This window comes from Zea mays, chromosome 10, assembly GCF_902167145.1.
Source record: "Zea mays cultivar B73 chromosome 10, Zm-B73-REFERENCE-NAM-5.0, whole genome shotgun sequence".
Classification (NCBI taxonomy): Eukaryota; Viridiplantae; Streptophyta; class Magnoliopsida; order Poales; family Poaceae; genus Zea; species Zea mays.
The window spans coordinates 41,633,526-41,647,555 of NC_050105.1; the positions used below are offsets into that span (position 1 = coordinate 41,633,526).

The 14,030-nt window shown below is 46.6% G+C and overlaps 1 protein-coding gene across 1 annotated transcript; it reads left to right on the forward strand.

Annotated features, from left to right (window-relative positions):
• Window positions 1-1,793: 1,793 nt before the first annotated feature.
• LOC100381908 (uncharacterized) lies at window positions 1,794-3,305 on the forward strand. The gene has a single exon (NM_001174685.1). It carries the CDS (start codon window positions 2,278-2,280, stop codon window positions 3,088-3,090), a length of 813 nt encoding a protein of 270 aa, NP_001168156.1. The 5' UTR covers window positions 1,794-2,277; the 3' UTR covers window positions 3,091-3,305.
• The last annotated feature ends 10,725 nt before the right edge of the window (window positions 3,306-14,030 follow it).

Genomic DNA, 14,030 nt, shown 5'->3' on the forward strand with positions numbered 1-14,030 from the left:
CGCCCTTGGCTGACTATTAGGAAAGCTAGTGGAGGACTACCTTACCCGAAAGGGGCAAGAGCGGTAGAGGAGCTGCGTATAGGGAGGTTCTCGAGTCGGTCATGCCGCGATGGCTTTTCGGACGAGGGATTCCTATATTGCCCTTCTCAGAAACCATAGCGGGTTTTCTGAAGCTAGTGGAACTTTGTAAAGGCCTTATCGTGGATCCCTAGCCATCCACCTCGAAAGTGTCTAAGGGCCTTGCAAACCCTGCTAGTCTGGATACACTACTTGTGGGTAAAGATGTGCAACCTCTGCAGAGTGTAAAACTGGTATATCAGCAGTGCTCACGGTCATGAGCAGCTTGGACACTCACATGATTAATTTATGGAATTAAACTTAATTTGTCATTTGCATTGCATTGTGGGTGTTGTTATTAATTGTGATCTCTTATTTAATTGGGTTGGTATCTACTTACACTTAGTAATTACTAATAAAATTTTGACCAACTTTAAAAAGCAATGCTCAGATTTAACAATCTCCTTTGGTAAGCCTTACACTTCATATGAGCTCCCACCTTTGGTGAGTTCATGCACATTATTCCCCACAACTTGTTGAGCGATGAACGTATGTGAGCTCACCCTTATTGTACTCACACCCCCCAGGTCAAGAACAGGTACCACAGGATGAGGCGTATGAAGGATGATGTGATGAGTTCGTGAGTGGTCTAGGCCGTCGTCTCCCAGTCAACTTTGGTTGCTGGATCGTTGTCTTCGCATGATGTAATTATTTATCTATTTTGTACATAACTCTGTTATATATTAAAGATATGACATTTGTTTCTGTACCATGAGTCATCTTATGTATGAGACTTGATCCTAGCACACTTGGAATTTAGCGCCCGAGTTTTGGACCCCTAAAACCTAGGTGTGACAGTTGTAACACCCCTGGTGTTTATATTCCGCTCGACAACGAGTATGTATTTAAGCACGTAATATCAGTGGATAAAACGGATGCTAAATTTTAATCATCTTCGCTTATCACGATTTAAATAACGCATCTGTTTCGTCTGTCGCGAGTTCAACATCGTTTTTATTTATCCGGGCTATTCCTAAATTTTCGTGATGTTCGAAACATCGTTGTTCCGAAAATCGGTGCGTCCGGTGATTATTTAAAATCCATCGCTCGCGAAAATATGAAATTCGGAAGCCCGACCCACTCGGATGATTTTTATCCTATGCAAATTAATTTGAACTCGACGACTAAAATGTTCGGGGTAAAATAATTCGAATCGCGCGAAATCTTGCACGAGGTTATGATCCAATTTATCCCTCAGCACGCTGCTTTGGCGAGCACAAGAGTAATGATTGGGCCTGTTTTTCCAGTGCGCTGTCTTCGGCAGAGAAATCGGGTGCTTGATTAGTGGATAAGATTTATCAGGTTAGACGAGTTAAGCGCAGACTAAATACCGTAGCCGAAATCATTTTAAATTGATTCGTTTACATTTCGCCGAGAATAGTCACGAAAGCTATCTAAACAAAATCTAGTCCTCGAACTTCCCATTCCGTGCTTCGGAGAATGAGATGTGTAGACCCTTTAGTTATCACTAAAAATCTTCTCTACAATTGTTATCTCATCTGTTGATCTTTTCTGTACTCCTCCAATCCTTATCTGTTTCACTCGATATTTCCTGGCATCATCATTCTTATCTCCTTCTCTCTGATTTTTTCAACCGCCGATCTCTGTCCTGATATTTTCTCGCGGTATTTATCTTCTCCCACGCGCGCACAGGCTTCTTGCTCCCTCGTGTCTTCCTCCTCTGCCGCAGCTCGCTTCCTCTCTGTTTGCCATGCGCCCAGCCGCCCTTCCTCTTCCTCTCGACGCCCTGCTTCTCTCCCGCCTCGCGGCCGTGGAGCTTCCCTGCTGGCGCGCCCCCGCTCCCTATTTGCCCCATCTCGCGGCGTCCCATCTCCCACGCTCAGCCGCACCTCTGCTTCTCTGCTCGGCGCCCTGTCTCTCTCTCTCTCCCTCGCGGCTTCCCTTCTCCCGAGTTTCCCCTGCCATGGCACGCCTGCTCCCTAGCTCGCCGCTCGCCTAGCCCAGCCACCCCTCCTCTCTTCTCCCTCGCGGTACCTCTCTGTTGGCGGACGTTTTCCCAGCCGTGGATCTCCTTGTGTGCCGCGCTCGTGCGTGTCCCAGCTTTTCCCTTTCCTGGCGCTCGTGCCCTGCTACTGCATCGGCTCTAGCTCGTTCCTATGGAGCCGGTCGCCCCTTCCTGCTCGCCTAAGCCAAGCTCCCATGGCGCCGTTCTTCCCTGAGCTCCCTCACGTCGCGCCCCTGGCTCGGATCTCTTCCCTGCGCTCACCGTGGCTTCCTGCTGCAGCTCGCCCCAGCTCGGATCCGCTGCGAGCTCATCGGACCGCGTCCCTGGATCGCCCCAGCTTCCATGGCTGCTCGCGAATTCCCTCTGTTGGCCGCGTAGACCTCCTAGCCGCGGGCGGCTCTGGCCCAGGCTGCCGTCGCGCCCTCCCCTGCAAGCTGCCACGTCCTGGTGGCTGGTGTTCACTTACGTCGTCTCGACCTTCACCAGGTGCGCGTGCCGGCCATCGGCCTTGCCATGGCGCTTCGCTTCCCCCAGCAGCGCTCTCCTCCTCTACTCCAACCATAGCCGCGCCCCTCAGCTCGCCTGCACGTTTCTCTGCTCGCCGGCGCGCCCTTCCTGCTGCCTCACTCGGTCTTCGTCTCTGTCGCGCCGATCTGCGCTCGTCCGTGGCCGTCGAACACGCCCAGCTCCTTACTCGCCACGGCCTTGGTCGTCGCATCGCTGTGTGCAGCGGTGGCGTGGCGGGTATTGGTCGCGGGCATGGTCGGGGCGACGCAAGATCTGGGCACGCCGTCATTTCATTATGCCTAGCGTCGTGCCTTTTATGCCAGTCATCGATTTCTTATTCACCACAACACCGTCATCCCCTGCCGTGCCCTGGATGTCGTGCTCGTTGTGGTCGGCTCTGGTGGTCGGCATCGTCGACCGTCAATTCCGTCAATAGCCACGTTCATTCGTTATTGTTCAGTACTCCGCGAGAAAGAAATCTAGGGAAATCTGGGTGTTGAGCACCAATTTGAGCGCGGACGGTCCGGCCCTGAGGCCGGACGGTCCGCGCGTGCGCAGAACAGATTAGGGTTCCGAGTTTTGTGCTACGGTTGTTAGCTAAAATCATGGGATAAGCTCGGAAATTAGTTTGTAAAGGGTCCAGCCCCCCTCCTCTATAAATAGAGAGGTATACGGCCGATTTGTAATCAACAATCGAATCAATACAACTTCTATTCGCATTTATTTCCAGTACAATTAGGAGTAGTTCTAGTCTAGTTCTAGTTTAGCCTCTCGATCCCCAAATTCTCCGCCTCTCGTCGACTCTACGCCGATTAGAGGAGTCTAGGTCGGCCGGCCCGAGCCTAGACAACCCCTAGGATCTCTCCTCCCCGACGGGGTCCCTCCCGGGAGCGAGATCCAGGCGCCGCCGGCGATCCTCCGCCGCCCCTGCGCACGCGCGGACCGTCCGGCCACCAGGCAGGAAAACCTAGCCCCTGCGCCAGGTCGCGGACTGTCCGGCCCCAGGCCGCGGACCGTCCGCGCCTGACCAGAGAGCGCCGCCGCCGGTTCTTCTTGAGTAATTGGCGCTCCGAAAAGGCGTCAACATACTTTTTGGCGACTCTGCTGGGGACAACACATATAGACCTATCAAATCGGTCCTCAATGGCTGGTTCAAAGGATAGCTCTGAGGTTTCCACCAGCAATATCATCACACCGACATGGGAAGCCTTGCCGGCTGAAGAACAACTCCTGTTCGAGGAGCGCCAGGAGCAGCTGGTCCAAGAAGCAAAGGCAAAATTCCTGGCTGACTTCAAAGTGGACAGGAACAACAAAGTCGTTCGGCAACGGGCGACAGATCTGGCTTCGCTCCGACCTACTACGATTACCCCAAATGTAAGTAGCACCAACGAACTCCAATCTTTTAAAGCTTACATAGACGAACAGCGAGAACAGATGCAAAATATCATAGGGGTTATGCAAAACGATTGTAGGAGACTAGTACGTGCATTTGATAAATCTAGTGTAGCAAATTTTCCTTCACACGAATTTGAATTAGGAGATAATACACGTAATACATCGGTTAGAGGTTGTCACGACCAGTCACAACCCCCTTATGGGATGCCGATGGACACATACCCTGAGCAAACGTAAATCGGCAGTAAACCAGCCGATCTACACATGTCCGGACCGTCCGCTCGCGAGCGCGGACCGTCCGGGTCAGCCACAGTCGGGCCCATTTTTAATGAGTTACCTAGACACGCACCCGAGCCACCACATAGGGCACCGAATTTAAACTACCCAGTCGGACGGTCCGCATACAACGACGGACGATCCGCACATAATTACGGACGGTCCGGACCAATGTCCGAACAGTCCGCATATGACCTTTTTGAGGAAGATTGTTACTTGAATCCTCACCCATCCCAGCAACACTCCCAATCACAATATGCAATGCACCAGCCCATTAATTCAAGACCTAGAGCCCAGGAAAGCTTTCCGGCCCCATCTAGAAGGCCGCAAAGAAACGATCAAACATATGAGCCATATAGGGCAAATGGAAATGCACCACGTAGCTCAAACCAATGGGGGGAACGACAACATACTAACATGCAACCAACCCCACCTATGTTTGACCAGAGAGCCGGTGGTCTTGCACCGGCTGCCGTCGATATAGTGAGGGAAGAAATAGCCGGGGCGTTCCGAGATAAGCTCGGAGTAAGCATGATCCCTGGGGGGCAATCATATCGGAAGCTTTATGACAGCCAATTTGATCACCACCCATACCCACAGGGAACCAGGATACCCGAGTTTGCAAAGTTTTCGGGTGACCAAGGAAAGAGCACGCGTGAGCACATAGGCCAGTTCCTAGCACAATTAGGAGAATTGGCCGACACCGAAGCATTCCGTGTGCGTTTATTTTCATTATCCTTAACAGGGACTGCATTCACATGGTATGCCACGCTCCCTCCTAATTCCATTTTATCATGGGGAGACTTAGAGCAAAAATTTCATGAACATTTCTTCTCTGGTGATTATGAGCTAGATTTAGTAGACTTAGTGACCCTACGACAAGAAAAGGATGAATCGGTTAGTGATTATATCCGGAGATTCCAGGATACGAGAAACCGATGCTTTCAAATTCATTTAACAGAAAAACAACTGGCGGGATTAGCCTTTGATGGATTGCGCTATTATTTAAAACAGAGATTAGAAGGCATCCAGTTCTTTACTCTAGCACAATTACATCAGAGAGCTTCGGCTTGTGAAAGCCGAAGCAAAGAACTAGTCAGAACGGTTCATCATAATGTCCCTATAGTAGAACACAATCAAAGTAGTTCGGACGATGAACCAAAGAAAGTTTACACTGCCGAAATAGTTTGGCCCGAGCAGGCCAAATCTTCGGCTTGCTCCTCCTTGCAGTCAGTTCAAAAGGAACGACAGGAGGAGGTTAAGTTTACATTTAATGTCAGCAAATGTGATAAGATATTCGATGAATTACTAAAAAATGGTAACATTAAAATTGATTATATCGTTCCACCTGCCGACAAACTAAAGCGTCGCGCATACTGCAAGTGGCACAACTCATTTTCCCATGCCACTAATGATTGTAATGTGTTCCGACGACAAATTCAATCGGCCATTAACGAGGGACGATTGAAATTTCAGGAGGACACGGAGCCCTTCCCAATGAATGTGATCGACTTTAATGGCAAAAAGGTCCTAATTCGGCCCAACACAGCCGATAAGGACAAAGACAAAGAAGTCATCATCGGCAACGCACGGGAGGCCGATGGAAACAACAAAATTTCTTACAGGAAAGTGATGGCCGAGAAGACTCCTGATGGAGGGGAGACACTGAAGGTAACCATCACAAACTCCAGCGCTGGGGGGCAAGCACAGACAAGGGGATATGCGCGAGAACCCATACTACGCATCGCGGACGGTCCGGTGTCTAGGCGCGGACGGTCCGTAACATCCCCGGACGGTCCGAAGCGTTCCGGCGGACGGTCTGGCAACGTCGAAGAGCCGCGGCGACCACGTACCTTCAAACCACGACGACCAGAAATAGGTACGTGGAAAACTAACACGTTCAAGGCAACTGGTCGGTTGGTAAAATTTAGCCCGACCTTTGATCAATTATTGTCTAAATATGTGAAAAAGAAGGCTGGCTCCAGCGACCGGCCACCAAAGGGACCTCGCTTACCCACCCAGGTGCGACGGCAGGTTAGGCCGATTGGACCACCACACCAATCGGAAAGGACGGGAGGTCATAATGTTCAATTAAGACCTAACATACCTGCATGGACACCTCCACCACCATATCTAACTATGCCATATTCATACACATACATACCTCCACCATACGTCCCAAATCAAATGTGGGGCATGCCACCATACCCACTTAGGATGCCACAGTACCCCGCTTGGGGGGCACCCCAAACATCTGTATTCAATAGGTTGACACCTCCAGTACAAGACCGATTGAGAGCCCCTCAATCTGGTCCACAAGCACAGGCCCAGCAAGATTGCCGAACAATTCGGCCCCAAAGGCTGACTAATCCGGCAGGGGGGCATACAGCTACAACCTCCAACAGTACGAAAAAGGGAGACGTCATTAAAATAGGAACGACAGATGTCGTCGTACAACAAAATAACGAAGGGCCAATGATTTTTGGTGAATCGGCCAACACAAACAAAAAAGAAAGTACGACTGTCAATAAAATAGCCGATCCAAAATACTCCATGCCCCGATGGTGCCCATCGGGATTGACACGATCGCAAAAGCGAAAATTACAGCGCCTTAGAGCAAAGGAGAATCAGGAGAAGGAGGCGAAAAAAATATTCAATGACACACATCCGCAGTATCCGCCACCACAAAAGAGATGGAGACCAAAGGCCGTTGAGGAAAATCAAACGGCCATAAAGACAGAAAATAAAACAGCAACTGTGCAGCTCTTTGCAGGTATAGCAGACAGTCCGGCTATAAAGATCGGACCAACCGTACAGGGCGCGGACCATCCGACCCTTGAGGTCGACTCATCCGCAATAAACCATGACACCTGCAACGACGTGCCGACACCCATGGAGGAAGATGACCTGCAAGGAGAAGACCTGGTCGACTACGAAGCTACGCCAGAACACTTAGAAAATTAGGAAAAGCTAGGTGACGGATTGGTTAGGATCAGTATGATGCTCGACGGTGTTGGGACCGACAGTTCGATCAAAGCTAAAGGGGTCACGTCCGAGACCAAGACCACTGCGTACCATCCTAGTAAGTGGCAAGATGCCTAAGAAAACCGGTGTGATAACATCGAGTTAGTTGCTTTTGGTTCGCTCAGCTCCACCAAAAGGCAGGGGGGCATATGTTGAGCACCAATTTGAGCGCGGACGGTCCGACCCTGTGGCCGAACGGTCCGCGCGTGCGCAGAACAGATTAGGGTTCCGAGTTTTGTGCTACGGTTGTTAGCTAAAATCATGGGATAAGCTCGGAAATTAGTTTGTAAAGGGTCCAGCCCCCCTCCTCTATAAATAGAGAGGTATACGACCGATTTGTAATCAACAATCGAATCAATACAACTTCTATTCGCATTTATTTCCAGTACAATTAGGAGTAGTTCTAGTCTAGTTCTAGTTTAGCCTCTCGATCCCCAAATTCTCCGCCTCTCGTCGACTCTACGCCGATTAGAGGAGTCTAGGTCGGCCGGCCCGAGCCTAGACAACCCCTAGGATCTCTCCTCCCCGACGGGGTCCCTCCCGGGAGCGAGATCCAGGCGCCGCCGGCGATCCTCCGCCGCCCCTGCGCACGCGCGGACCGTCCAGCCCCAGGGCGCGGACCGTCCGGCCGTCAGGCAGGAAAACCTAGCCCCTGCGCCAGGTCGCGGACCGTCCGGCCCCAGGCCGCGGACCGTCCGCGCCTGACCAGAGAGCACCGCCGCCGGTTCTTCTTGAGTAATTGGCGCTCCGAAAAGGCGTCAACACTGGGTAAAGAAAAAGCGAACCCCATCCGTCGCTTCCATGGTGTGCTGAAAAATGTTCCCACCGGACATCGTCGTCAATCTCACGAATTCAGATCGGGTTTAGGTAACGATAAGCCGATTTATTGTTTCAGATAGTGTTTGATTGATGATTTGGATATATTAATTACGTCGGTCCTTTTTCTCGTAGCATATGTGTATTGTGGTAGTAGATATAATATTTATTAGGATACCCGAGTCGCTTGCTGCGATTTGGTCAAAGTCGAGTAGTGAATCACCAGTTTGAGATGTAGGTTATGGAAATAGAGCTTCAGTAGGTATACTTGTCGAGTATATTTAAACTAGTTAAGTTAGTTTTAAGTATGGATATGGCCGATTGTGGTTAGCACCATCGACCTATATCTTATGCATTTTAATTCACAACGTGGAAACATATGTCTAGTTTAATTGGATTGATCTGATGTTGTGGTGTGCTTGTGTTCAATGGTGAATTAATCACGTTGTATAATGATTGTCGATGGGTAGGTCAGGTGAGTAGTGCCTTGATAGGTGTATATGTTAAATATAATTAAATAGGTTCCACGTATATGATGAGTAGTGGTCTTGAATATTGGTAAAATGTTCTGTTCATACGGTAATAGGATGAAGTTAGTATTTTGTAGAATTCTCGAGTTCTAATTATATTATGTCTGATTATGTTGGTACATACATAAGAATTAGGTTGTCGTGATTATGATGATGACTTAATCGTAATATTATCTTGCGATACCCGTCTTTATATGCATTCATGTGCATAATGCATTTCATTTAGGTACATGAATTAACCACATGATGCAAAGAACCAGAATTGAGTCGACCACAAGATGGTGCTGATGAACGGAACTGAAGATGGACAGACGAAACAAGTATCAGAACAAAAGATGGTCGTCAGGTGGACGTCGCCTAACAAACACTAACCTAGTGTTACTCCAGGCAAGCCCCGGTGCATTTGCCAACTCCTTGATGTTTTAAAATCTTTTATCACCTTGTTTCATGCATTAGGTGATAGGAGTTGTGTGCTAAACAATTGATGCATTTTCTTCCTTGAAAAATTGATTACCCCTCCTTGATACCCTATTATGAAAATGATTTTTATGATGCTTAGCCTTGCTTTAGAAAAACAAAAATGTTTTGTTTTAAAACAAAAAGTGATGCTTCAGATTGGATGGGAAGTTTTCAAAAATAAAACTTGATAGTGGATCCATCACGGCCGTGATGGGTTCAACATCGGAAAAGATGTACCTCTGCCAGGTACCAAACTTTGGGTTGAAATGAATAAAGCTGAGACCGGGCGGTTGACTTGCACGAGAAGGGAGTCTCGGTGTAGTGTCTCCGTCTACGTTAATTAAGGACCGTGTCGATGTAGGCTTGATGATTGATGACCTTTTAACTGGTCACATGCCTCATCATGGGTAAGCTTTGCCTTGGGTAGACTAATACCAGAATAAGATAACACGCAATGGGAGTGGAGAGATGGCGAGAGTAGCATGTACCCTCCGTGGCAAGAGGCTGGACGATGGTGTATCTGTGCTCTCGGTTGGCATGAACCTGATCTGGTCTTGTAGGAAATAGGTGATGCCTAAGAGGGGGGTGAATTAGGACTTCTAAAACTTTCGCTAAACTGGGCCACAATTAAATCCCTAGAGCAAAACATATGCAAATAGTCAAACTAGAATGTGCAAACTAGGTTTTGTCTAAGTGTTGCTATCTCTACCGCAATGGCTAAGTTTCAATCTACACTAAATAAGTATGTATACAAGATTGAAACTAAAATTCTTAATATAAATGCGGAAACTTAAAGAGCAAAGTAGAGAAGCAAACTCTCGTGGATGATGCCGGTATTTTTACCGAGGTATCCGGAACTGTGTAAGGTCCCGACTAATCCTCGTTGGTGCCCCTACGCAAAGGGAAGCCCACGCGAGGGCCAAGCACTTCGGTCGAGTAACTCCGTAAAGAGCCGCGGGCCTTCTCCACGCGCAAGTGGTGCTCCGCTTCCGGCTCCTCTCGGACGCTCCCCGTCATCTCCACTATCGAGCTTCCGGCCGAAACGCCGCGGGCCTCGTTTCCTCCGGTACACGGTGGCGACCGTGACACAAACACGGTTGTCACGGTCTCGCAAGACTCTCGCCCCACTCGGTACAATTACAACGGCTCGCGCAAGAGCCGAGGGTTGTGTGGTTTTACAAAACTCACCCAACTAACTAGGGATCACCTAGAGCAAGCACTAAAGCGGTCTAACTAACCTATGCACTTCACAAAGCACCTACGCTAATCACCGAGTGATTCTATTAAGCACTTGGGTGTAGGAGCACTTGGGAATGTCTAATGTATGCCTTAGTATGTCTCTTGGGCTCCCACACTTGGAAATGGCCGGTTGGGGGTGTATTTATAGCCCCAACACAAATAGAGCCGTTGGAGAAAAGCTGCTGCTTCTTGCGGCACACCGGACAGTCCGGTGGTGCACCGGACAACGCACTGTAGCCTGTCCGGTGCGCCTAGCCGTTGCCCTGTCAGAGCAGGTGACCATTGGCGCCGCAGGCTTTCCACACCGGACAGTCCGGTGGTCTTCTCTCCGGGTGCCACCTGGAACTAGCCGTTGGGCTGCGGTTCCCTGGTGCACCGGATAGTCCGGTGTGCCACCGGACAGTCCGGTGCTCCACGCACAGACAGTCCACAGGCAGCACACTTGGACTTTTCTTGGATCTTTTTAATGTCTTCTTTTGAGCTGTTGTTTTCTTCAATTCCTTAGTCCAAGTTAATCTTGCATCATGTGAACTACAAACACAAACACTAGAAAACTTATTAGTTGACGGATTGTGTTGATCATCAAACACCAAAACTCAATTAGACAAATGGCTCGGGGTCCATTTTCCTTACAATCTCCCCCTTTTTGGTGATTGATGACAACACAACCAAAGCAAGCAAATAATACAGTTATTTGAATGACATTATGCAATCTACTTGCTAGGATGCATGTTTGTCCCCACAATGTGATATTGTGGACTTAAGCCTCCCCCTAACTCCATAATTCACTTAATTCCTATTTTAGACCAAAATGCAAAAACCACTTGAAAGATCAAAATTTTAATTTGGTGGTGTTTGGTGTTTGATAACATTTTCATTGCTTTGGTCCCTACAACTTCTCCCCCTTTGGCATCAACACCACCGAAAAGGAAGACATTAAAAGCAAATAGGAAGCAAATAAGACTTGCCCTCTCTAAAGAATTATCAATTAATATCAATAGAGGCACTAAAAGATTACTCCCCCTAAATGAGTGTTCTTCTTTAGAAAGAATTTTCTCCCCCTTTAGAGACGAAGAAAAACTCCCCCTGATAGAGATCTTCTACTTAGGAAAAAGCATGTGAGAAATAGAGGTGCAAGACATAATTTGAATAGACTAACTTCCCTTATGCATAGGTAACAAAATATGAGTTAATAGTATATGCATTTATAGCAACATGGGAAGTATAAGATATGAAATATAGTCTAATCAAATATTGGAGAAGACATGTAAATGATACTTAATGTAGTCTCAAAGATACCAATCGAAAGTCAATGGCAGACCAATTGAAAACCAATGGCAGGCTTGTGAGACATGAAAGTTCTTGGAGATTTTGCAGTGGAAGTTTTTTGTCATTCTCCGGGGACTTCATTTTCCTTACAATGAGACTATCACATAAAAATATACTTGAAAAGGTGTTAGTCTCAAAGTCTTAGATTATAGAGTAACCTACCCCTGGATTTGTGCATACAAATTTTGAATACTTGTAGGAGACATGCACTTTGATTTGATATCAAGAGGGGCAAATTATCTATAATCTGAACTTTGGCACATATAAGTTAAATGATACAGATTGTAGAATATGAGTGTTTTACCACTTGAAGAATTCACAGTTATCAAAAGATGTATCAATTACTATGGAGTGATATAGAAGCTATGTGTCGTGCTTAAATAAACGTTTTTAAGTCATGTAGGTTTGCTTAAGTATATGAATTGAAAGCAAGCAATCCTACCATGTGATTTACCTAGTATGCATAATTTTAAACAAAAGTAAATACCAAATGTAATACTAGGCATGTAAGGTAAACTAGATACAAGGTAAATAGATACGCATATCTACAACAAGAAATACAATAATTCTAGTTACCTTAGTCATGGGTGGGAAATTTGGGTCTAAAATTTTCACTAACCCACTTGGCAAATAAACTTGATCCAATATGATGTATCCTATGATATACATCCCAACTTTGCCAAGTCTCTAAATTTCCCGTCGACCTTCGATCCACTCACTTCCCTTTCAGGATCCAAACCTTCTTGGTGCTTTTCATGGTTGAAATTATTTCCTTTGGCACCCAAATGCTTTTGGCCCCCTTTCCTTTGTTGGCTTGCTTGTTGGCCTTGATTGCTATCACCTTTCCATTCTTTTTCTTCTTGATCAAATATCGTGTAGCAGCCTTTTTGTCCACCATTTTGATGTAGGTGTTGGAGACTTTGCTTGATGGCATTTGCTTGAGCTTTTGCCTTTGTTTATCCCTGTAACACCCCACTGGTCACACACATTGGATGTTACCAACACTCCTCCCACTAAACTTATGCAACACAAGAGATGTAATAAAGAGATAAAATATTGCAAAATCCGGGAGCACCTCCTTTGAAACTAGCATAACAAGGGGGGGGGGAAACATGTAGTTCATACAGGATATAAAGATAGATAATTCACGTAGTACAATCTAAATGCGAAAGTGGTAAAACATATTCATGACCCAACAGGAACAAAAAAATGAGATAAGTAACTCAGCCCACCCCAACAAATTAAACCGCTCAACCACCAAGAGAAGCTAGAACATAGAAATTCTCTAGACTTGACCCTCCCTGATTAACAACATTATTAAGTAGTGGTTCCTTTATTAAAGGTGTAGTGGTCGTGCTGCTACATCCCTCTTTTCCCAAAGCAGAAATTAGGTGCCTGCATCAAACAATGCAAGAGTGAGATGACACATCTCAGCAAGTAAACATAGCAACAACAAATTGGACATTGTAAATCAACTGTGCTTAAACAACCACGTAGTTCAAAACTTTCTTCTTGAACATTAAATTGCAGCAAGTAAACAAGTAACTAATTACTTAACGCCTAGAAGAATCACCATGTAAAAATCCAGATTATCCACATCAACATAATAGATTCCACACCTCTCTCATGAATGCACATGGCTACAGATGCAATAATGACTTCTGCCTCCATATCTCTAAGGATATGAAGCTGCATCATACCCCTTCTCGGGCAACATATGATGCTCAATGTACCGGTACGGTCGGACCATAAAATCGCGACGAAACTTCAATGCAATGGATGATGAATGCATTATGCAAGTCAACAACATGAGTTCTTCCCAAACAGAATGTGCTAGACATATACTTCCACTTATTCCACATAATAAACCACATGGGTAACATGATCAAACCTCATACTCAACATATATAATCAGTAAAACATGAATATCTTCCAACGATGGTACTCAATTAAAAGTATGAATACAAACACAACAACACAACATAATCAAGTGTAAGACTCTTCATTCGACAGATAGAATAATCCACACTGTTTTACTTGCCTTTATCGGAAGTTTGGGAAAATCCCTAAATACGGTCCGGAAGTCCACCACCTGTTTTTGACACCCAACTTAGTGCACCAATATCACATAATAAGCTCAAAAACAACGCCACACCTACGCGCAATCTCAAACCCCGCCGCGGGTAACAATTCTCCCCACACCCACCAAACTGCAGCGGCGCTGCTTAACGATTCCATAACTTTAAAATTAAGGCAGCAGTGGTGACAAACAAAAACTCCAGAGACAACTACATAAAATTCCCCACAAGTTTTGTATACAATTTATGATTAAATTCTAACATCTAATTACCCCTAAACGGTCCACAAGATAA